Below are 26263 nucleotides of genomic sequence, written 5' to 3' on the forward strand. Positions count from 1 at the left end.
GTTCCCTTAGCTAATTCATAATTAAAAGTTGGGTGACAAAAAGAGGGAGCTAGGAGAGGAAAGGGGGGAAGAGGGTCTAATACTTGCATAGGGCAGTTAGAACATGAAGACTTAGGTGATAAGATAGATACATCAAAAAGCTCTTTCTTTTGCTTTTTGCTTTTTGCCTTTTCCAAGTATGAGGCTTAGTGGCTTAGCCACTCAAATCCATCATCCCCTATATTTTAATTGCTGTTGCTGCCTTTTTTTTTTTACAAAAAAAAAAAAAAAATCTGTTTCTCCTAGTCCAGTTTGTTTCAGTCAACCCAGAATATGCTGATGAATGATGATGATCCAGTAGCTGAGATGGTCATTCAGCACTCTTCTGAACATATATAGAAGCGTGGGATCAAACCTACGTAACTGCAACAAGGCCAAGTGGACCTCAGGTACACTCTTCCCTGTCTCCACTCCTTAATCTCATTTGATGTGATGTAATACCAAAATAAAAGGGCCTAGAACATATATATTGGTCATAATAATCCAATTCAGTTGCTTAGGTAGTAGTGGCTCCATATCAAACGACAGCACCAAAAACCAACTTATATTCTAAAAGAAAAAGAAAAAAAGATCCACTAGGAATCTGAGGATATCTTAAAGAAACATAAAAGAAGCCGACGATCCCATGTACATTGCTCTCTTTTCCATTGACCTATACACCACCACACGCACCAGCCGGGTCATCTTTAGATCATTCGAAATGTTTCTTTTTGTTTTCTGTTTTGGTACCCAACCTGTTTTTTTGTACAAGGGATCTGAATTTCCTCAACAGGTCCCATGTGCTGTATATATGCTTATTCCTTATTGATCACATGTCACGCTTACACGAGGGGATGAGCTAGGGGTTTTTTTTTGGACGCCTAAAAAGGCAAAGATCATTGACAAATGCTCGGAATACAGCTTGAGATATTACAATCAATAAGAATCGCCAGAAGTGAAATAAACAATAGAGAGATAATCCTGTTCATAAACCGCAGACCAATCTGTTGATCCTGAGCACCGGGAGAGAAAACTTGTGAGGCTTTTGCAAACGGTGCAAACTTGTGAAAATGCCACAGGGAGGGGCCGGCCATCTGCCTCCAACAGAGTTAACACTCAACAAGAGACTCCCAAAAAAAGAACCACCATCCACTAATGCTGAAATAAGGTGGGGTACGAACAACTGATTACGAAGATCAACCCCATCCCAAGGCAATCAAAGTTCGAAATTTCACAGCTGATGGGGGGAAAGAGAAAGCCAAAAACCTTCTCCGCCAAAACCAAAAGTTACAATCACCAAACAAAACATCTTGCCCAATAAAAGATTCTTAAAAGTAGGTCGCAATACTTTGGCCCATACCAAGTGTCCACCTTCCAGGAATCCTTAAACTACTACAAGAACAATGTAGCCCACATCCCATCCGTCATAAGAAATCCCCAAATTTCCACTGCAAAGCTCGCCTCCATAGGTGACTGACCTCCCTGTGGCATTGTAAGAAGAAGACACAGTAATAAACTCAGGAAGTTATCAAAATATTTTTTTTGGGTAATAAATAAGAAAATTTATTAAGAAAAAAGAAAGAGTTTACAAGATAGGTGATAAGAAATCACCTGCAATAAAGAAAAAACAACCCTAAAACCAAACATCATCTAAACTTCAAACATGATCTTCCCAAAGCCAAAATAAAGGAAAGCATCCGACCCTGAGCTAAAAAACAAAAAACAACAAAAATTGAAACTACACCTTTCACTAACAAGAGATAATTCCTAATCCAGCCGACCCTCCAAACAAGCCACAAATTATGGGCAAAGCCCTACAATTAAATAACACTACAAACCACCCTTTGATCTGCACATCAGATTTGCCCGATTACTCAGCTTATTCAGTGACTGAAACAGAAACCTCTTCTCTTATTAACTTTCTTCGATTTCTTTACCTTCTCAGTGGCAAATACTTTTGACACCTAAACAGTATGATCACTTTTCTGACTTCTGAACTGTCTAACTGTGTTTAGCATCAACTCATGAACCATTGGTTTCTTGGATTTATCATTGGTCCTTTCTAATTCCAAAATCCACTCCTATCCTTCTTTCTGTTTCTCCTCTCTTTTTTCCAGCTTCCTAATCACCTGTCTTGCTACTTCTCTCCCTAAAAAAACTGCCAAACACCTTTCTTTCCTTTTTCTAACTTGCTTGTGCAGGACCCACTGTCATTTCTGTTGTTTGGCATCTTATATCTTTCTTCTAACTCTTTAAACATTCTTCTAGAAAATTCCTTTCCTCCTATGAATCATAGACCAAACACTTTACTCACTTTAAATTCAGTATTCACAATCTTTTCCGAATCTATTGTTTATTCAATCATGAGTTTTTTCATCCACATGAATTTAGTCTTCATTCTTTTGCTGGGTCCATCTTCCCCTTCAAGTGTTTCAACGTCAGAACCTGCCTGATTATTATCCTGTAATGGCTTGGCTCGGTCCATCTTCCCTGCTTCTAGTTTCTCCCTACTTTTCTTCTAGCCCCTCAAAATATCATAAATTTGAAAAATTAGCAAAATCTGAAACCTAGTTGTTACCTACCGATAAAACAATGGCTTATTATATGCATTATGGTTACTATTTATATAAGGCAAAATCTGTTCCAAGGATCATACAAATCTCCACGTGTTATTTACATGAAGGAACAGAATCTCAACCACTAAACCAATCTGACCTAAGAGATCAAACTGAACCCACTTCAGCTGAACAAAACTTAATCCAAAACAATTTGGGATCATTTGTATGAATCTTGTTTCATCTTCCGCTCTATTATCTGGAACAAAATCAGCCTGAACCAATGATTACATCAATGGGTTTTACTGCATTCCTATGTATGAATGAGAAAAATTGTACAAACTCAAGTACGACAATATGTTCAGTTTGGGGAGATCACTCTATGGGTCCCATTGTGGAAACCAACAACTAACTCGAGTCATGATTAAGTGCAATTACTGCAAGTATAATGGAAAAAAAAATTGTATTAAAACTCTTTGAAGGTTCTGAAAGACAATGAATAGATCCGATGGTTGAAAGACATTTGATCATGATATTATCTAGGCCCTAACTCGCAACTTTGAGTCCTGTGACACTACAACCTGATAATTCCCCAAGAGAAAGCTCCAAGAGTAGTACACGAAATTAGATAGCTAGTTGGTGCAAATATGGAAGCAAAGGAAGAAATGGAAGGCAAGGTCAAATGACACAACTTTCAGAATGCACTACTGACCAAAATAGAAGGACTGTTGATACTTTGACCAGTTAAATTTTGTTTGATCTGATTGAAATTTGGTGGCATTTAAGTACACTTATAGTAATCCAATACCATAGAATTTCAGATCAATCCAATATGTGGAAGTGCCCCAACTAAAGACTTTCATTTGGCTGATAATTTGGGTTATGCAAGTCATGGTCAAAGTCTTACTCAACAAATTTACCTCTTTATAGGCCAGGCCTGGATTTGCCTCTTTATAAACAAAATACATTCAGGGCCAAACTTGAGCCTGGCCCGACCATCGGGCTTAGATCTTCAGCCCAAACGCAGCCCTCATATAAATCCGAAGTTCGGCTTGGAAATTGGGCAAGAAGATTTTTTTTTACTCAACAACAGAACTAATTTATTTATATTAAATGACCTCACAACCCAAAAATACTATTGGACTGGGGCTCAGGCTAAAAAAATCAGTCTGAATTTGAAAAAAAAGTCAAACCTAATGTTTTGGGTCTGAGACCGAGCACATGGGCCTAAAATCATGTCCTAGTGTTTTGGGCCGAACTGTCCCGTCAGGTCTACATATTAGTATTTGTAGTATTTTTTGTCATTACTATTAAATAGTAAAAGACGGCTTACTATTTTTTTTTTTTTGTAATTTCTAGTTTCTCATATTTAGTTGAACTAGAGAGTTATAGTGTAGAACTAATTCTTGCTCCCTCTTAGTTGTCCATCCAAGAAACCTTCAAACCTGTAGTTTCATGTGTATCAGTCACATAAAAGATTGATTTTCAGTAAGGAAGAATGAATGAAGTAGAAGATAGAAGGAAGAATCAACAAATCAATAGAACACCCACTTCTTTTTGTATTTTATGAATAGAATGTGTAAGTACATATCTGCCCCTCAGAGAGAGATGTATCAATCATGCCCAGTTTGCCAAGTGCAAATTGTAGAGATTTGTTGGGAACTCCCTTCGTGAGTACGTCTGCCCGCTGCTGATCTGTCTTCACAAAAGGAATGCACACATTGCCACTGACCACTTTCTCTTTATAAAGTACCTATCCACCTCAATGTGATGAGGGTAAAGCTTCCAGCAATTTCCATGTGTGTGTTTGGCTTCTTACAATAGTTACAAACACCTCTCCCTTATCATCTGTTAAGACCCGAGTAGAAGCAAGCCCAGAAGGAGAGGTCCAGGCCCATGGCACCCGAAGCCCAGCTCAGTTCGCCCCACGGGTCATGTGCACCACGCCTCCTCTGAGGTTCGTGTACATGCGCCGTCCATGTCAGGAGATATGGTTCAGTTCGTTAGTTTGTTAGAAGACGTGATTCCTGCAATAAATATCTGTAATGAGCTCCTGAGAGCATGGCATGATTAATCCAATAAATGTCTTCCTCTTTCCTCTCTTCCTCTCTTCCTCTCGAGTATCTCAGGAGGGTGAGCTCCCTCGAACCAGCTCCAGCCATTCTCAGTCACCGACAACAGTTCCATCAACTGGTATTAAAGCCTAGCGATGATGCCAACCACCAGAGCCACATCATCAGAAGAAAGGATCGATCGGATTGAAGGGGAGGTGCGACAGACCACCAATGAGTTGAGAGATATCAAAGAGACACTCTCAGCATTGGTTGGGCAGTTCGAACGATTTTCAGTGGCGCCTAGAGCTTCAGAGGTCGAAGGATCTAGCAGCAGCAGAGGGAGCAGGCAAGAAGGAGCTATCACCACCAAGGCAGCCAAGACAGACTTTCCGCTCTACTCAGGTGATGACCCTGTCCCTTGGATATACCATGCAGAGCATTATTTTGAATTCCATGAAACCCCGGCAGACCAGAGGGTTCCCATTGCCGCCATTCACACGGATGGTGAAGCCATTATGTGGTATCAGTGGTACCGTAAGACCCACCCACAGACCACTTGGTTAGATCTCACTGAAGCTCTACGAGTAAGATTCAGACCTTCTGGCCATGAGAACTTCAATGAGTCTCTCGCGGGTAAAGCAAACCGGGACCGTAAGAGAATACCAGAATGAGTTTGAACAGCTGGCTACTAGAGTTCACGGCTGGCCAGAGGCCGCCCTGGTGGGATGCTTTATAGGGAGATTACGGGAGGATATCAGAATTGAGGTGAACACCATGCAACCAGCTACATTAATTGCAGCGGTTGGCTTAGCAAAGCTCCAGGAGGAAAGGTTGGACTGCCTTAAGAAGATTGGGAAGCCCACTGGGTTTCAGGCAATCCCAGTACCAAAGAGTCACTATCCTAAGATTGAGTCGAACCCAGGCCCCTTGCTTCTTACCCCCACCATTCTGGTGAACTCTACCCCTAAACCCACACCACCCAATAAGAAAACCGGTTCCTTAACCTTGCCTTACCGGAAGCTGTCATGGACTGAGATGCAGGCCAGACGGGAGAAAGGACTGTGCTATAATTGTGACGAGAAATTCGTCCAGGGTCACAAATGTAAGGCCCAACATGTCTATCTTTTCCAAGTTGGAGAAGAGGATGATCCTGACCCGGCCTCAGAAGACCTTGGGGTTCAACAGATGGAGGTCATAGCGGAAGTGGAATATTTTGTTATCTTTCTGCAGGCCCTGTCCGGGCATCAGGCCCTGAGGGCCATGCGGGTCCATGGCCAGATACTGGGGAAGCGAGTGGTTGTTTTGATTGACAGTGGGAGTTCTCTGAACTTCATAACTCCTGGATTAGCCTGGCAACTGGGACTCATTATTGAAGCCATTCCGACCTCTGCAGTGAATGTAGCCAATGGCCAATGCATTACTTGTGAGGGGAAGTGCAAGTCGGTGGAGCTCAAGGTTCAGGGGTATACCTTTAGGGTGAACTTACATCCCTTGGAGTTCACAGGGGCGGATGTGGTTTTGGGAATACAGTGGCTCCAATTACTGGACCGAATTAACCATGCAATTCACCCAAGAAGGACGTTCCTACACCTTAAGAGGGGTTAAAAACCAGCCCGTGACAGAAGAAAACTTGGAAGCCATCCTTAACCATTGTCAGTGCACTGCTACCCCACTACTAATGAGTATGGGCTCAATTTCTCTTGGGCCCACGACTACCCCCTTCACTGAAACCACTGACCTCAGCCCGAGTGAGACACAACAGCTTCAGAGGTTGCTCCGGGCTTACTCTGATGTGTTTGAGGAGCCCAGTACCCTTCTGGCTCCGGGAGCCCATGACCACAGAAATCCCATTCAACCCGGGGCCCCACCCGCCAATGTTAGGCCATACCGTTACCCCCATTACCAAAGGGCAGAAGTGGAATGGGTGGTGAAAGAGTTGTTAGACAAGGGCTTTATCCGGCCCAGCAACAGCCCATACTTGTCACCCGTTATTTTAGTGAAGAAGAAGGATGGCAACTGGAGATTTTGTGTGGATTATTGGGCTTTGAACAACATCATCGTAAAGGACCGGTACCCTATACCCTTCATTGAAGAGCTTTTTGACGAATTGGGTAAGGCTAAGTACTTCTCTAAATTGGATCTGCGATCAGGTTATCATCAGATCCGTGTACACCCTGAGGATATTCACAAGACTGCTTTCTGGACCTCGGATGGGCATTTCGAGTTCCTAGTGATGCCTTTTGGTTTAGCCAATGCCCCTTCTACCTTCCAAAGACTCATGAACAATATCTTCAAACCTTATTTACGGTTGTTTGTGCTGGTATTCTTTGATGATATACTTGTTTACAGCCCAAATTGGGCCACTCACCTGGACCATTTGCAGTGCATATTGGGCCTACTCCGCCACCATCAGCTGTTTGCTAAGCCTCCAAGTGTTCATTCGGGTAGACCCAAATTAGCTATTTGGGGCACATCATCTCAAGCGGGCAAGTGTTCACTGATCCGGAGAAGATAGCTTGTATGGTCACATGGGCCAGGCCCACCACACCATGAGTTCTCAGGGGATTCCTTGGGCATACTGGTTACTACCGAAGGTTCATCAAAAACTATGGAATTCTGGCAGCACCCCTCACTAGATTATTGAAGAAGCACTCTTTTGAGTGGGACCCACAAGCGGAGGAAGCCTTCCACTTACTGAAGAAGGCAGTTACAACACCCCCCACGTTGGCCCTTCCAGATTTCAGCCTAGACTTTGTGGTAGAGGCTGACGCCTCTGGGAGAGGAATTGGCGTGGTCCTGATGCAGCAGGGTAGGCCGCTGGCCTTCTACAGTAAGACCCTTTCCCCACAAGCCCAAGCCAAGTCGACGTATGAGAACGAACTGATGGCCATTGCTCTCGCCATCCAGAAATGGAGAACATATCTCCTGGGCCATAGGTTCGTTGTTAGGACGGACCGTTGCAGCATCAAGCATCTATTAGAACAAAGAATATTGGGCCCTGACCAGCAGAAATAGGCCTACAAATTGTTGGGGTTCGATTTTAGCATTGAATATAAGCCGGGGCCATCTAATGCTGTGGCCGATGCACTTTCCAGGATGGGAGATCTTCACATAATGGGAGTATTCTCTGTTGGACCAATTAAAGCAAGAAGCTAAAGATGAGCAACATTTGGCCCAGATACGGGCCCAGATCCTAGAAGGATCTGCTCTTACTTCAGGATACATTGTGAAAGGTGGTGTTCTTTTCTAGAAGGGTAGGATGGTAATCTTGGACCGATCCAAGTACCACCAGGAATTGTTACAACTCTTTCACGACTCAGCCCAAGGTGGGCATTCTGGGGCTCTCCGTCCTTACAAGCGTTTGGCCACTCATTATCATTGGAGGGGCATGGAATGAATGGTGCAAGATTATGTGGCAAGGTGTGCCACATGCCAACAGCAGAAGTATAGCACTCGAGCTCTAGCTGGGCTCTTACAACCCCCACCCATACCAGAGAAGGTCTGGGAAGAAGTTACCATGGACTTCATAACCGGGATCCCCACATCTCAAGGGAAGTCGGTAGTGCTAGTAGTGGTCGACCGGCTAAGTAAGTATGAACACTTTATTGCACTCTCCAGGCCTTACTCAGCCTCCACCATAGCCTAGGCCTACATACGGGAAGTGGCCAAACTCCATGGGACCCCCTCTCCATTTTGACAGACCGAGACCCTCTCTTCATGAGTTCCTTTTGGCAGGCCTACTTCACAGCCCAAGGCGTACATCTGCTTCATTCAACCAGTTATCATCCACAGACAGATGGGCAGTCGGAAGTAGTTAATTGTTGCTTGGAAACTTACTGTGTTTTGTGGGAGATAAGCCCAAACAGTGGGTTAGATGGTTACCATGGGGCGAGTTCTGGTAATAATACCACATTCCAAGTTTCGGTAGGAACCATTCCTTTTAAGGTACTTTACGGATGTAACCCTCCGTCTATTCTACCATACGAGAAGGAAACATCCTCAGTAGCTGAAGTTGAAGCCCAGCTCTCTAAGAGAAACGATATACTCAAGACCCTCAAGTATCACCTACAGCGGGCCCAGTAGCGCATGAAGATTGCTTATGACAAGAAACACCAGGAGTTGGAATTCTCAGTAGGGGATTGGGACAATTTGAAACTCCAACCATATAGACAGGCGTCTCTGGCACGAAGATCATCTCAGAAACCATCTCCTCGTTACTCTGGCCCATTTCAGGTGGTTGAACGAATTGGGAGCGTAGCTTACTGTCTCAACCTCCCTACAGAGTGCCAGTTGCATCCCGTTTTTCATGTTAGCCTTCTTAAGCCTTGTCTATCTCCTTCTGATATCACCAGCCCCACACTCCCTCCCTTCTCAGAAGTTGGCGAAGTGGTGTTTGAACCACAACGGATTAAGGATGTTTGTTGGGTGAAAAATGGCAGCAAGGCCCACAAGCAAGTCTTAGTTGTGTGGAAGGGCCTGCCGGAGGAGGATGCGACTTGGGAGGATTACACCCAGCTCCAGAAATAGTTTCCCACTATCGACCTTGAGGACAAGGTTGTTCTCGATGGGGAAGGGTGTGTTATGACCCGAGTAGAAGCAAGCCAAGAAGGAGAGGTCCAGGCCCATGGCACTCGAAGCCCAGCTCAGTTCGCCCCACGGATCATGCGCACCACGCCTCCTTTGAGGTTCGTGTGCACGCGCCATCCACGTCAGGAGATATGATTCAGTTCGTTAGTTTGTTAGAAGACGTGATTCCTGCTATAAATATTTGTAATGAGCTCTTCAGAGCATGACATGATTAATCCAATAAACGTCTTCCTCTTTCCTCTCTCTCTTCCTCTCTTCCTCTTGAGTATCTCAGGAGGGTGAGCTCCCTCGAACCAGCTCCAGCCATTCTCAGTCACTGACAACAGTTCCATCATCATCACTACTCCCATTCACTCCATTCTCTGTAGACTTCTATACTCTAGGCTCAGTAGAAACTAAATCTGAGTGACCAACAATAGAGGGCTGAAGAAAAACTCTCCTTTGTATGCACCAAAGAATATGCCTAAGATAACGTTACATCATCCTTTGCTAATATATTCTTCATAGTAATGTCGTATTCTGTATTCAACAATTTCCTTGTACATAGCCGCATCTTTGGTACATGATCACTCAAATGTCACTAGGCAGTCTATGTCCTGCCATAGAGTCCCCAGTTTAGAATAACAAACAGATAAAGATAGCTCTTCCTACTTAAGGTTATTTACTTCCATCTTCAACTAGCAAGCTCTAGCAATATCAAGAGCCTGAGAATATGTCTTGGAAGCATTATCCTTGATCTCCTTGGATATCTTCATTCACAAAAAATCTTGGTGATTTCAAGTTTGCATTGAATTAATCATCCATGACATCACCATCATATCCTCCTAAACCCAATTGCCATGTTTGGGGTCCTGGGCATTTGGCTCTTTGTCAATGCTAGTAAGATATCCTAGCTTTCCATGACCCCCAACATAGGTCTTCATAGCTTGTAAATTTTCGAGCCTTCGAGGTAGCTACTACCATTCAATTTGATAGTAGTCATTTGAGAAGAAAAGGGATCACTAAATATCACTGGACCACCATAAGTATCAGTACCTTGTTTGTGTTCCTCTCCAGACACTTCCATTTATCACCAAAAATAACATCTTTCACAGAGAAATCAACCAAAAATATTAGTTGCAATCATATCTACAACTAAAAGAGTCACACCCTATCCCGAAGCTAATCACTAGGATCAACAATCAACAGAATATGAGTACCGATCAAACTGAGATCACAAAGAAACAACTCAAACTGAAACTGATCTCCTTTCTAGGCTTGAAGAAGCATTGGCAATCCAACCAACAATGAATCTAGGCCCAAACACCTATTACAGGGTGTCTTCTGGGATCCCGGGAAGAGAGAAAAGACCCTGTCAATCTCTCTTGACTCTTTACAAGCAAATCAGCTGCTGTTGGTCTCTTCTATGACCACTAATGAACCCAGAAAAACTGAAAAATCATGGCCAATCAGTTACCCAACCAAGATCTAAACACCCTTACCTCAATCTCTGGTCTTTGCCTCAACTTCTGGGTAGACCTGTTCATGGGCCAGGTGGCCCGATGGGCCGGCCCGGCCCGGCCCGGCCCGGCCCCCGGATGGGCTTGAACACGCATATGGGCCCGTGGGCTTAACCTCGGGCCAAAAATCCCGGCCCACAATAAATTCGAGTCGGGCTCGGTATTTGTCAAAATAGCCCGGCCCAGCCCGACCTATAACTAAACCTAAAAACCCTAGTTGAAGACCCCCTCTTTTTTTCATCTCTTTGCCTCTTTCCTTTCTTTTTCCAGCCGAACTATTCTTCTCCAGTCTCCACATCCTCCACCGTTCTCAACTTCACATCCTCACACTCTTAGGCAGCCACACAACCGGCAAGGCGGCGAACGTTCACCGGTGCAACAACTCCGGCAGTGAGTCCTCACTCCTCTCCTCTCTCTCTCTCTCTCTCTCTCTCTCTCTCTCTGACTCTCATTCCTCTACTCAAATCTCAGACACCGGCGACGGCGAGGCGGCGAATATAGGCACCGGCTCCGGCGGAGAGTTCTCTCTCTCTCTCTCTCTCTCTCTTTCTCAGACGCAAACTGATCACTGTCAAACTTAAAATCGCAGGTCACAGGCTCCCAGCTCACAGACCACAGTCACCGCAAACTCAGTTCCGGCGAACACATTCATTGGCGAACACAATCAGGCTTCGGGCTCGGGCCTAACAAATTTTCATTAATGAAGAGTAAAAGCCCGGCCTGGCCCGACCCATGAACAGTTCTACTTCTGGGCTGTTGTCCAAGTCAGACTCTTGGGCAGATGCAGTCAATCTCCAAAAGTTGTAAAACCAGGTCAACAAAGCTTCAAAACTACAGCCCTCTGATTATCTCATGCAGTCGGTTGGACTAGGACTGCATGAGAAAAGAAATCTGGATCAAAATAATACCAAGTTATCAATCCAAGAAACCTTCAAATCTGTAGTCTTGTATGTAACAGTCACAGAAAAGATTGATTTCAGTAGGGAAGAATCAAAGAAGTAGAAGAAGTAGAAGAAGATAGAGGGAAGAAACTGGAGAGATCAGATTGTGGATTTCAATAGAACACCAACTTCTGTTTATACTTTAAGAATAGAATGTGTAAGTACATGTCTGTTCCTCATAAGGTAGCAACAACTAAACAATAAGAAACAAAGCCCAGCCCAACTAGCTTAGACCTGTAACTGCATAACTAATAAACAAGATACACCTATGTTATATATAGGCAATCTCATCACATTGATCTCTTGGAGGGAATGCATCCAGTGGCAAGTTATGGGGGGGACAAGATACACCTACATGTTCTGAAGCCTCAGATCCAATATGATCCCCTGTAAATTGAAATAATTTTCCTCCTTTTTTTCTGGAAAAACAATAAAAGGAAATGTATAAGGATCATTTTGAAGATAATGAACAACAAGATCCAAAAATAAAAAGGTCAGAAGTGAATCAATCAACACCAAGGATAATATAGCAAAACACAAAGAGGAGTGCAGAAATGATCCAGAAAGATACTAATATACTATGCATTGGGTCAACTCTCTCTCTCTGTCTCTCTCTGTCTCTCTCTCTCTCTCTTAAGGAGTACTATGTTTCTATTTGAGATCACTCAAGAAAGTTGAAGAAGACATTTTGGGACTGGCTTAACTACTTCTGGTCATTTTAAAACTGATTTTGGGACTAAACAACATACCTTAAAGCCCAGCCTGAAGATGCTCCAGACACTACCCTACATGTAACATCATGATGATGCTCCAAGCTTAAGTAAACTAAAAACTTGGTCACTTGGAACTATAAATAGAAGACACATCCAATAAGGAATCAACATTACAACTTTATTATTATTTTTTTTTTCAGTGTAAAAGAGTGTTTTAAATGTTCTAGTTTGAGAGTGTGATCTTTCAGTTTGTAAATTTTCAGTGTAAGAAATCTCTAAGTCCGAGTTGTAATAGTACCAGCTAAAGTCTAAGTTATCTCTTTTAGTGATAATGCAAGCTCTTATGCTTCAAGTTACTTATTGAGCTTTGTTCATTCACTGATTATAGTACTGCTCACTTCTACTGTTCATGATCTGCAAGTATCTCTTTTAGTGGTACTGCTCATAGTACAGTTCAATACACTTCTCTAGAGTCTCTAACTCAGAGAGAGATAGAGAGAGAGAGAGGGATTACATCCTTAATGTGGTTAAGAGAGATGAGGAGGGAGAAGTAATGGTAGATAGGTATGGACTCCCTATCCAGGATGTAGTAACCACCCTAGTATTGAATATCCTCAACCATTTTATAGGGAACTCTGATGATATGAAAGGAGGGATAAACGAACAACCCATAAAGCTAAAGTGTAAAAACTGTATCTGATTTTAGATGGTACAAAGATGTATTCTTATCCAAGGTCCATAGACTTGATAATTCAAGGGAAGACTATTGGAAATAATAGTTTATCTTATATATAAACAAGGCATTGAAGAAATTTTCTCCTTTTTTTGAATTTTTTATTTTTTTATTCCATGTCAATTTTTTAAAGAACCAATGAGATGCTCTCCTTCCCCAACAATCTCTTCTTATAAAATTTATCCTAAACTACCTCCCCACTTTCTCCTAATCATCTCCAATTACTATTTATCTCCTAACGTATCTCTAATTTACTAGAGAATTTCTCTCCAAATTATCTCTAATTCCTATTTATCCTCTTTGCCACTTTTTATCTGTATCTATCTAAAGAAAGTTTAAACTAAAAATTTTAAAATCATTTAAATATTTTAACAAATTATATAATTACTTTAAAATATTTATTAAAATCACAAAAAATAATTATAATAGATTTAATAATATTCATATTATTAATAGTTTTTTATTTCTAAAAAATTCATCACGAAATTATGTACTAACAATATAAATTATGATTTTTCAGATTATTCAAATTAAATGTTATTCAAATAATAGAAATTTAACATTAAAAAATAATATTATGTCAATATTTCAAAAACTAAATATCTTAAATTCAAATAACGAGTATTTTTAAATATTTTATATATTATTTAAATAACTAAATATTTAACATAACTATATTTTAAAAGTTAAAATAACGAAATTATGCAATAAAATAAAAAAATCATAACATAATATTCAAATTAATAATAATTTAATATTTTTACAAAATTAATAATGAACTTATGTAACAATAGTATAAACTTTAAAATAATTATTAAAAACACAATAAATAATTTTAATAGATTAATAATAGTATAAACTTTAAAATAATTATTAAAAACACAATAAATAATTTTAATAGATTTAAAAATATTCATATTATTAATAGTTGTATACTTTTACAAAGTTCATCACGAAATTATGTACTAATAATATAAATTATGATACTCTAGATTATTCAAATTAAATGTTATTCAAATAATAGAAATTTAACATTAAAAAATAAAATATTATGTCAATATTTCAAAAAATAGATATCTTAAATACAAATAACGAGTATTTTTAAATATTTTATATATTATTTAAATATTTTAAACAACAAAATATTTAACATAACTATATTTTAAATAGTTAAAATAACAAAATTATGCAATAAAATAAAAAAATCATAACATAATAATCAAAATAATTATAATTTAAAATTTTTACAAAATTAATAATGAAATTATGTAATAATAGTATAAACTTTAAAATATTTATTAAAAACACAAAATAATTATAATAGATTTAATAATATTCATATTATTAATAGTTTTACATTTTTACAAAATTCATCACGAGATTATGTACTAACAATATAAATTATGATTTTTCAGATTATTCAAATTAAATGTTATTTAAATAATAAAAAATTAATATTAAAAAATATTATTTAAATATTTCAATAACTAAATATCTTAAATTAAAATAATTAGTATTTTTAAATATTTTATATACTATTTAAATATTTTAATAACTAAATATTTTAAATAACGAAATTATGCAATAAATTAAAAAAAAATTAAAATAAAAAATCATAACATAATATTAAAATTAATAATAATTTAAATTTTTTACAAAATTAATAATGAAGTTATTTAATAATAGAACAAATTATAATTTTATTGATTATTAAATTCAATTAATAATTAAAATTATAAAATTTAAATAGGGATATTATTTAAATAACTAAATAATGTTTTAATTAACCAATTTCACTTATATCAATTAATAATTCTAGAAAAATAATTTAAAAAAAAATAATATTCATTAATAATGATTTTAAAATATTAATCTATATTTATTATATATTTAATGTACTAAAATTAATATTTATTGTTTTTTTATAAATATGTTTTCAGTAATTATGTATAAATCTATATTTGTTTTGTTATTTAACAGAAAGTTTTTAATAATTATTGGATATTAAACTACTGTTATTTAACTTTTTAAATTTAATTTATTATACTTATTGTATTTATTGTATTTTTTTTGTACTGTATTCATTGATATTTATTAGAGATTAAACTATTATTTGAGATTACAATATTTATTGACTAACTTAATATATTTTTTAGTATTTTTAGTTTTTTGTAATTATTGTAATTACTTTATTTTTATTATCAATATATTTTCAAGTATTGTGCATTTTCGCTAGAAATTTATAATAATTATTTGAGATTAAACTACTTTTATGGATTAAAATATTAATTTAGATGAAATTAGGAGTGTTGATCACGACTTGGTTTAGTTTGGTTGTAGGCTATTTGGCCAACCAAATCGACATGGTCAGGTTGGGGAGTTGGCTACCCGAAATCTACTGACCATTAGTGAAAACCAACTACATCGGGTTGTATTGGTTTGGGTTGATTTTTGGTTTGCTCAATTGGTTTAAAAGATTACATTGAAAACTTAATTTTAAATTTTAGAAATTACATTAACATTATTAAAACATAAATTTATAATACAAAATATTTAAGACTAAGAAATATGGGAATTTTCCCACTTCCCGTATTAAAAAATTATATTTTATATATAAAAATATTAATATATATTTGTGATTGGGTCATTCGATTTTGGTCAATTTACAAATGGCCATAGCGAAATTGATCCCAATTTCAACCAAAAATATTAGAAACTGAGCAATTCAGGTCGAGTAGGTTGGTTTCATCAGTTCGATGAACAAGCTTAGCAGAAATAAATTATTGTTATTTTTGTATTGTAAAAAGTTATTAAAAGTATTATAAAATATAAATAATTAATCATTATTTAAAAAGTTAGAAATATAAAACAATTGTATACTCTTATGTGTTTTATTGTTTAGCTTTCCTTAACAAATCCCATGCATCGCACGGGTCCCCGCTAGTACAAATAGTAAAATAGGTAGGATTAGACCAATGTTTTAAAAGGCGTGGGAGGTGTATGCCTGGAGGCGCGAGGCGCTCCCAAAATGCCTTGAGGCATATGCCAGAGGCGCTGACACCTCTGAGGCGTACGCCTCAAGTGCAAGAGGCGTAGGCGTATGCCTCATGCACATCTTATATAAAGACAGAAAACAAAAAAAAAAAAGGAAAAAAGTGAAAAAGGAAAGGAAAGGAAAAGAAAGGGAAACGAAAGAAAAAGAAAAAGAAGAAAAAAAGAGAAAAGAAAGAAAAGAAAAGGAAAGGGAAGGGAAGAAAAGATAAGGGGAAAGGAAGTGGTTTGCCCCCTGCCCCTTTTGATAGGACCCCCCCCCCTTCAACTAATGTTATGCATCTTTATTCTTTTTAATATCAAAGTTTTTTATTAAAAATAAAGAAAAAATGAGATCCCCCCTTACTCTTCATCCTGCTCTTAACCCCCCTCCTCTTAAGGAGGCTTATGCCTCCTTGTATTTGGGAGGCTTACGCCTCTTGCGTAACTACGCCTCTAGGTAGTGGAGCACCTTGCGTCACGCCTCTGCGTTTTAAAACATTGGATTAGACCTATGTAATGATCTGCGTCTTAAAAGGCGTAAAAGAGAAAAGTCTGACTCTCGAAGGGAGCTAGGAGATTTTTGCTACCAATTTGGCATAGGACCAGAACAACCTATTCCAAAAATTTCACGAAGAAAGAACAAATACAAATATTACAAAAAAGAAGTATGATAAGCAGAAAAAAGCTTCTAAAGTAAGAAAACCAAAAGGATTCCTACCTGCTATAAATGTGGGAAAAGGGACATTATGCCAATACATGTTTTAGTAAAAGTTCTAAAAAATTAATGAATTAAAGGACTTTAGTAAAGAGGAAGAAACAACTTCAGATGAAGGAGAAGTTTTATCATCATCATATGAAAATTGTTGTAATGGAGAAAATGGTCCTTGTACCTGTAAAGATGATACAAGTACCGAAGAAGAATCTGAAAGCATCAACATGATCTCAATAGATGAAGAACAACTTCTAGATATACTAGAAGATATCCCAGATCTAGAAACCAAATGAAAACATTTGCTTATGGCAATGCAAGGCAACAGGGAAAAGGATAAAAGGACAAAATTCAGAAAGGGACCCTTCGAGCTCGAAGATATAATTTCATATGACCAGATTATGGAGCGATCAAGGAAACAAATATCTTGGCATGCTTAATACACTTAAGCAGGAGGTAAAATCACTAAAAACACGAGTAGAGCAACTTGAGTCCTACAAAAATCTAGAAAGGCCTTCGGAGTCGGAAGTAGGGAATGAAGATGAAGAACCTGCTGAATTTGTGGGAGAAGATCAAGAATTTGTCTATTCAATTGAGGAAGTTAAGTACCAAAAATGGTATTCCAAAGTAACAATAAGGGTAAAAGACTTTTGTTTGACGGTCATTGCATTAATAGACTCAGGAGCAGACGTAAACTGTTTGACGGTCATTCCTTCTAAATATCTTGAAAAAACCACTCAACATGTAAGTGCAGTAGATGGGCGGAAATTAGGAATTAAATACAAAATCCCTATTGCCCATATATGCAATAAGGGAACTTGTTTAAAAACTACTTTCCTCGTGGTTAAGGACTTACAACAGGAAGTAATTCTAGGAACCCTTTTCCTATTATCAATATTACCCTCTTTAGAAATTACGACCACTATAGGAGAAAAAATGGTCATCTATAAATTTTGCCAAAAGACTAAGATAACAACATTAAATTATCTGAAAGAAGGCCTAAAGAACAAGGTTAGGTTTATCTTTGAATTACAAAAAGAAATAAAGGAAGAATAACTCTCTAAAACCCTGAGAAACCCAAAAACACAAATAGAAATACAGAATTTCCAAACCAAAATAGAAAAAGAAATATGTGCAGAAACCCCAAGTGCATTTTAGCATCAAAAGAAACACACTATTGAATTACCCTATGAAGAAAGCTTTAATGAATCCAAAATTCCTACAAAAGCAAGACCTATTCAGATGAACAAAAGGTTACTAGAGATATGCAAAAAGGAAATTCAAGACTTGTTATCTAAGGGCCTGATAAGGAATATAATGAGTAATAGAGTTTGCAGATAAATTCCCTGATGAAATAAAGGATAAAAATCAACTTCAGAGGTTTTTAGGCAGTTTAACTTACGTAGCAGTCTAGCAGACTACTACAAAGATTTGGCAAAAGATCGTCAACTCCTTCAAAAAAGACTTAAAGATAATCCTCCCGAATGGACTGAACATTTTACTCAAACAGTAAAAAGAATCAAACAAAGAGTTAAAACTCTTCCTTGTCTTAGTATACCTCATCTTGAAACTCCTAAAATAGTAGAGACTGATGCCTCTGAAATAGGATTTGGTGGAATTCTAAAACAAAGTAGAAACAGAAAAGAAGAAATTATAAGGTATACCTCAGGGGCATGGAATGGAACCCAAAAGAATTACTCTACTATTAAAAGGGAGATGTTAAGTAGTCTTGCAAATAGATTGCAAATCGGCAAAAGAAATTTTAGAAAAAGACATAAAAAATTTAGTATCAAAACAAATATTTGCCTGATGGCAAGCTATTCTATCTGTATTTGATTTTGAGATAAAATATATTAAAGGTACTAACAACTCTCTCCCTGACTTCTTAACTAGAGAATTTTTGCAGGGAGACCATGGCAAGCAGTAGCAGAAGCATTCCTCCAAGAAATAATCAGCCCAACAGAAAGATAAGTACTAACCAGACCAACAAATTCTCTTCTCTTAATCCAAGAGAATTATCTCCAACAGAAAGATAAGCCCCTATATTTATTCGACCACCGAATTCGTAGTGACAATTAATCTAAAAGAAGCTTCTACAATTCTTGACTCCGTTAATCCGGATAGCAATCCAACTCCTTGTTGCTGTGAATACTTTCAGACAATCATTTTCCTATCTACTCCTCAAACAAGGAGCAGGAATATTATGAAGAGATTCTTATACAGACAGGATTGGCAATAATCCAACACTACTTTCAGGACCCAAAAAGATCTGAAGTAGCTTATTTTAAGCTCGCCATAAACAAGTTTATCTCAAAAGAAGATTGGGGAGAATTTAATAAGCCTAAATTTATTTGAAGGCCTCTTGATAAGAGGCCCCGGTTATTTAATTACTGGGACTACCAGGAAGCCTGGTATAAGGTATTCTTAATCTAGAATTCAGTTTTCAAACACTCATGGTTCATCCGATTCTCAGAAGACTTCCTAGGCCCATATCCTGATTGGGTTTATGTATGGTGGACATTTTGGGGAGCCACGGATGACGTCCTTCCTAAGGAAGAACTTCTTGACAAGTATGATAAATTTGGAGGAGACAAAGGCATATATGCCTTTGATCACGTGAAGCAATTCAAATTTTTTCAAACTTATAAACTTCTCTGGATCCTACGTTGGAAATACAATTCTTGGGACCCTCCAGCAATCGAAAGAGAAGTTGAGATAAAGTGGTGGGATAAGTTTGACCTTTTTCTTGCCCTCAAACCAGTCCTAGAAGAAGATATTTTTCAATCAATTTTAGAATCTATAAACAGCAGATGCGCGATAAGTTTCCTGATTTAACTCCAGAACAACATGCTGAGATGTCGCTCCATATAGCAGAGAAAATGAAAAAGAAAAGCAAAGATTCCCCTAGCAATTCGGATATAGACAGCCTGATGTCTGTTCAATTTAATTATAGTTGAAATCCCTGACAAAGGTACCCACAAGAAAGATTCCTCACTATCTCTAATAGTAAGAAGTACCAATAATTCTCAACAGCAAGATTCCCCAATAGTAAAAGGACCAGTAATTCCCTTCCTAAACAGGAAATACAGATAAGGAGGTACTGAGGCATCTTATACAGAGAACCTAGATAATAAGGAATCTCCCGGCTCTAGGGGGATCCTCGTCTATAAAAACCCTAGACTTCTTCCAGTTGCGAGAAAGAGTTTCAGTTGTTAAGTGTGATTATTATTATTATAAGCAACAACGATGATTTTATTAATTATGGTGACAGAATAATTTTTATGACTAAGACCCATACTTTTAGGCTAGCAACTGCTACCTAACACCTCCTTTTTCTTTTTAATGAATGGACAATACATTTTTTTGAAGGTAAAATAAAAATGGATAACACATTGTAAGTTTGTAATCCCAAAATACAATTGTTCCCTGTTGACCCCTCATCTTACCACTGAATCACCCAAAGTATTTGCTGCTCATTGAGGCCATGGTCATCTAACTTTATTGTTTTTACTATATTTTCAAATTTACACATGTAATTAAATACTATTTATGCTGCGTAACCATGCAATATTTCACTGCCAGAGTGAAGTGTGATATGACTTGCAAATCTTGGATGAAAAGGAATATTTTGAGTTTTGATGAGATGAGGTGTTTGGATGGAATAAGTGGAGGATTTCCACTAAATTCCTTTGAAAAGAGATATATTGAATCGAATCAACATTTATGAATGTCAATGTATGCTATGTCACCAGCAATTAGTACTTCAGCTCCTTAAGCTCATTTATACTAGTGCTCATTATATATGATTACTTTTCATAATATTTGGGTATATAAGTATTAATCACCTCTTTATTAAATTCCATTTTCCCTATGTCCTTCAAACTAGGAAATTTTACACCATCTTGAAACTTTGCATGAAATTCTCAACAAGAATTCCCATGTTTGAGGTGTTGAAATTTCCATGGAAACCAGGATATCTATATCAAATATTAGGGAAGCTGGATGGAAAGAGGGAGGAGGGAAGGTCAGTTCCTGCGAGCTAAAAGATGGAAGAAAGTTTTGAAGGTGGAAAAAGGACAATGGGAGGAAAAGGGGACGGTAATGCAAAATTTTTTCATGCGTTGGCTAATGGGAGGAGAAGAAAAAATTATGCGGCCAAATTAGAAGTGGATGGGGAGGAAATCACAAATCAAGATGAGATAGCAAATGTGTTGGTGGATCATTGTAAATCAATTGCAGGGAAGCCTCTGAACAATAGACTAAGGTTGGAAGGTCTAGATTGGCCCAGGCTGTCTGAAGAGCAAGCAAGATGGTTAGAGAGGAGTTTTGAAGAAGAGGAAATTAGGCATGCAATGTTTTCAATGGATAGATCCAAAGCCCCTGGACCAGATGGCTTCACCATGGCTTTCTATCAAGATTGCTGGAATGTGGTAAGGGAAGACCTTTGTGCTGCTTTTAAGGAATTTAAAGTTAATAGCAAAGTAAGCCCTGGAGTTAATGCCACTTTCATAGCTCTAATCCCTAAGAGAAAAGAAGCAAAAAACCCTAAAGACTTTAGGCCGATTAGTTTGGTGACTAGCATTTACAAAATCCTGGCTAAAGTGTTGTCCTTAAGGATTAAAGTAGTGCTACCTTCCATCATTAGTCAAGTAGGTCTTCCTCTTGGAGCCAACCCTAAGGAGAGCACATTTTGGGCCCCGGTTTTAGAAAATTTTGAGAAAAGGTTAGCCTCGTGGAAAAGGAACTATATTTCTTCAGGGGGAAAAATTACCTTATTGAGAGCTTCCTTAGCAAATCTGCCGATTTATTTCTTTGTGTTTAGGATTCCGGTCAAGGAAGCCAAGAAACTAGAGAAATTAATGAGATTTTTTGTGGGAGCTAGGGGAGGAAAAAAAGGATCACTTAATAAATTGGGGAATAGTGTGTAGGAGGAAAGAGGAAGGTGGATTGGGACTGGGAAATTTGGTTTTGAAGAATAAAGCACTCCTAGGAAAATGGTTGTGGACATGGCCCCTAGAACAGGAGAGACTTTGGCATGAGGTGATAGCTAGCATACATGGCAGTTTGGGCAATCGATGGGATGCTGGTGTATCGCGTCGAGCCACTCTGGCAACTCCTTGGAAAGCAATTCAAAGTATTCTTCCCCCTTTCCTCAACTGTATCAGGTATGATGTCAATTCTGGTACTTTTGTTTTGTTCTGGGAAGACATCTAGGTGGGCAATTCTGCCCTTAAGGACATCTTCCCTTCTCTCTATTCCATTTCTTGCTACAAGGGTAAAACAATTTCTCATTTTCTCCCATCACCTAATTCTCCATCTTATTTGAGTTGGGACTTTGGGTTTTGTAGGGGTTTGAGGGATCATGAACTATCTTATGTTTCAGACCTGTTGTCATTGCTTGAAAGTGTTTTTCTGGACCTTTCCAGTTCTGATGTGAGACTTTGGTCTCCAAACCCAAAAGGTTATTTCACATGTGCTTCCTTTTTCAAGTCCCTTTGCTCTCCCTCGGGACAAGTGGGGTTCCCAACTAAGGAGATTTGGTCTAAACCTATACCTCCTAAATATTTGGGGCTACCTTTGGGAGGGAACCCAATGGTTGAGAGTTTTTGGTACCCTATAATTGAAAGATTCTCCAAGAGGTTAGCAAATTGGAAGAGGAATTACATCTCTTTAGGGGGTAGGATAACCTTAATCAAGTCAACCTTGGCCAACCTGCCAGTTTATTTATTGTCTACCTTTAGAGTACCAATGAAAGTAGCTAATGAGTTAGAGAAGATAATGAGGGATTTCTTGTGGCAACCAAGGGATACTAAGAAGGATCACTTAGTGAAGTGGGAGGTGGTTTCTAGGAGTAAGGATGATGGAGGCCTTGGGTTAGGAAATATAAGATTAAGAAACACGGCTTTGCTGGGGAAATGGATTTGGAGACTACCGATGGAACAGGACAAGCTTTGGTCTAGAGTGATTGTTAGTATTCATGGATTGGCAAATAACGACTAGGATGCAGGACTCGACCCTGGGGCTTCTCAGTGTTCTCCTTGGAAAGCTATTCAAGGTATTTTGCCTCTTGTGCTTCCTTATTTCAAATATGATGTCTGTGCTGAAAATAAAGTCTTGTTTTAAGAAGATGTTTGGGTTGGTGAAAACTCCCTTAGAAATAGATTTCCTTCTATTTACTCTTTGTCTGAAAACAAAAAGAAAAGTGATCTCGCCAGTGTTTGTTGATAACTCCTGGGATTTGGGCTTGAGAAGAGGTCTAAGGGATTCTGAAATGGGGATGGTTGATGATTTGATCACTCAGTTAGGGGAAGTCTTTCTTGATCAATCTTGTAGAGATAGAAGAATTTGGAAACATTTCCCTTCTGGTTTTTTCAATTGCTCTTCTTTCTATAACATTTTGCTTCAGACCTCTAACCTTGTAGGGAACTTTCCTTCAAAGGAGGTGTGGGGTAGCCCTGTACCCCCTAAAATTCAGACATTCTGTTGGGAAGTGGTACTCCAAAAAATCAACACCTTAGATTTATTGCAGAAAAAGAGACCAAATATGTGCCTCTCCCCCCATGTTTGTTGCCTCTATTTGGGTTTTGGTGAGACAATTTCACATTTACTAATCTCATGTCCCTTTGTGTTCTTTATTTGGTCTTGGTTCTCTTCTCTCTTTGGCTGCAGGTGGACTCCCTCCTCAAGCATGGTGAACCTCTTTGATCCAGCTTTTTACAGGCAACCAATAGTTCACGGAAGGAATATGTGGAGAGCCACTAGAACTGCTGTATTGTGGTCAGTGTGGGAGGAAAGAAACAATAGGATCTTCAAAGGCAGTTGTAGATCCAAGGAAGAGGTTGTGGAAGGAATAACTACTATGATTATCCATTGGTTGAAATCCTATGATCTTTTTAAGGATTTCTCAGTTGAAGACATTTATAGAAGTTGGGGTATTGTGGCATCTACTACTACTTCCAAAGCTATGATACAGGAATTTTGGTCCCCACTGGCACAACAAAGGGTGAAACTGAACTTTGATGGAAGCTCTATAGGTAATCCAGGCCCATCTGGTATAGGAGGTGTTTTTAGAGATAATGAAGGCAAGATAATGGCTCTGTTTTCAGGTCCAATAGGGGTTGGAGATTCCTTAAGAGCGGAAATCTTGGCACTAACATCAAGGTGTAAAACTGGCCAAACAATTGGGGCTACAACAGATTGAGATAGAGGGAGACTCCAAGTTGGTAATTGGGATGCAATCAGGGCAGTTGGGAATTTGGCAATATAGACAGCTGATAAGGGAACTTCTTAGCATAATAAGGGAGGTGGGTGTTTGGTTCAAGTGGGTAAGGAGATCAGCAAATGGTTTTGGTGATGCCCTAGCAAAACAAGGGACTGTAAGGGAGAGTCTTTATTGGGCAGTGTTGTAATGTTTGATGTTTATTGGATCAACATTTTCTAATAAGGGTTGACTTCTGTATTTCAGTTTAATTTATCTCTAATGAAAGTTATCGCTTCTGATAAAAAAAAATCCATGGAAACCATAATCTCAAGTCTTGGTGTAGAAAATATGGAAATGCATCAAAACCATGGACTACTGGTATATTATTACTTTTGTGAAGAAAGGTAAAGTATTGTGTATTAAACTGATAACAAAACATATACAAAGACCTGCAGAAAAAGGTACTGGACAAGGAATAGCATCCTCTTTGTACACCACAATTTTGCTCACCTAGATACAAACAGATTACTACCATAAAAAAGAAAAAAAAAAAGATCTGCATGCTACATTCTAGAAAAGCCTATGTTCTGCCACCCAAGAGTATATGATTCCCCAAAAATCTTCGTTACTGTATGAAGTTAAATTTATTTTCAAATAATCTCCTATTTCTCTCCTATCCACTGGCAGATTATTATTATGGATATTTTAATTCTCTTTATAAAGTCATAACTCAAAGCACAACCGACAAAGTGTTCCCTTTTATAGCAAAAGGTTCCATCCAATACAAGCTTGAATACCGTATCATTGACATGAATATGGTGATATGACCGTTTTTGTAATTAATTAGAAGCTTTTATCATGATAATTGGTTAAGTGGCTATCATTAATAATAATGCTTTAGAGATCCAAAATTTATAATCCTTTTTGCATAAATAGCCTGACAAAAGAAGAAACCAGTAGCCATGTATTCATATGCAATTAGAAGTTGAACAGTTACAAGGTTTAGAGTTCTCCACTACTTGTAAATCTCTGGTAACAATACCTTTGCTCTCCTTGCAAATTATTAAGCTCCGCAATGAACCAGGCAATAGCATCGCACTCCATTGCCACACATCAGAAGAATAAGTCGAGGAATTCAATGAAAGAAAGTTCGAAACACAATAGCACAACGAAGAGCAATCAATCAATTGGATAACCAAGTAGGACCTAGAAAAGAGGGAGCATAAATAAATAAACATATAAAGGTGTTTTAGTAACCAGAAGTTACTGATCAACAAAAAAAAGTAACCAAATAACATGTAGAAAGTATAGAAAGTACATTTTAATCAAAATTGAAAAATCACTTGAACCTTTTTTCTTAACAGGAAAACAACCGTGTGAAGAAGTTAGAAGTGTCCAACTAGCTGTACATTTTCTTGAAACCGCTGACGCCATCGCCATCAGAAGAGGAACCCCAACTCCCAAGGGGGAAAATATAATAGAGTTACCTCTGGCAAACCCAGATTTCATACTCACTTTCTCTACCCACACCCTATCCACCGTGCACTGCAGCCACACATCTAACACTACAAGATGGCGATGTGTGGCTGCAATTCAAGGTGGGTAGAGGGTTGTGTGCAGGAAATCCGGAGTGACCTCGGGCACACTACCATAGGAATTAAAAATCCTCATGGAGTAATCAGATCCATTAATATCCGGCATTACGAATATTACTCCGTCTGCAAGAATACCAAAATCTCGATCACCGAGCTTCACCGCTTGCTGAGGATTATCCCTAGGCTCTAACGACTCTCGATTGTCAACCTACTCAACCCGTATTTCCAAATACAAAGAATAGGACCAATAGGGGTTACCAGAGAACAACGAAGAGAAGAAAAGTAACTCAGAGATGATCGTATAAAGATGAGGAAATCGACATATGTATACCGAGATGAAATCGAATATCCACTCTCCTTTCGTTCTAAAAAAGAATGTTGGGGGTCTTTCTCGGGAGCTTCGAAGTTCATCCTTCATCGAATATGCCGATATACGAAATGTAGGGTTTCGAATTCGAAGAATGGCCCCTGATTTGAAATTTTAAGTTGGAGAGAAGATTGAAATGATTTAACACATGCATGCGAAAGGTGAGAAGACGAAATGGAGAGGGAAATGGGTCCGGCGCTGCTCGCCAGGGGAAATTGAGAGTGAAGTCAGGGGAACTGAGGTGGTTATTTTGTGTAG

General features: G+C 38.3%; 1 protein-coding gene across 3 annotated transcripts; it reads right to left on the reverse strand.

The window, feature by feature from the left end:
* Nucleotides 1-550: 550 nt before the first annotated feature.
* On the reverse strand, nucleotides 551-26106 carry LOC104594623 (uncharacterized). Of its 3 annotated transcripts, none has more exons than XM_088898454.1 (4): nucleotides 25970-26106; nucleotides 25086-25249; nucleotides 12010-12073; nucleotides 551-1500 (listed from the first exon to the last, which is right to left on the reverse strand). In XM_088898454.1, the coding sequence occupies exons 1-4, from the start codon at nucleotides 26047-26049 to the stop codon at nucleotides 1443-1445; spliced, it is 366 nt and encodes a 121-aa protein (XP_088754580.1). In that variant the 5' UTR covers nucleotides 26050-26106; the 3' UTR covers nucleotides 551-1442. The 3 variants fall into 3 exon arrangements, 2 of the variants coding, with proteins under 2 accessions (XP_088754580.1, XP_088754579.1); XM_088898453.1 differs by lacking the exon at nucleotides 25970-26106 and adding an exon at nucleotides 25362-25552; XR_016082625.1 differs by lacking the exons at nucleotides 12010-12073; nucleotides 25970-26106 and adding an exon at nucleotides 25393-25531.
* Nucleotides 26107-26263: the final 157 nt, after the last annotated feature.

This window comes from Nelumbo nucifera, chromosome 2, assembly GCF_055504915.1.
Source record: "Nelumbo nucifera cultivar China Antique chromosome 2, China Antique-T2T, whole genome shotgun sequence".
Taxonomy (NCBI): domain Eukaryota; kingdom Viridiplantae; phylum Streptophyta; class Magnoliopsida; order Proteales; family Nelumbonaceae; genus Nelumbo; species Nelumbo nucifera.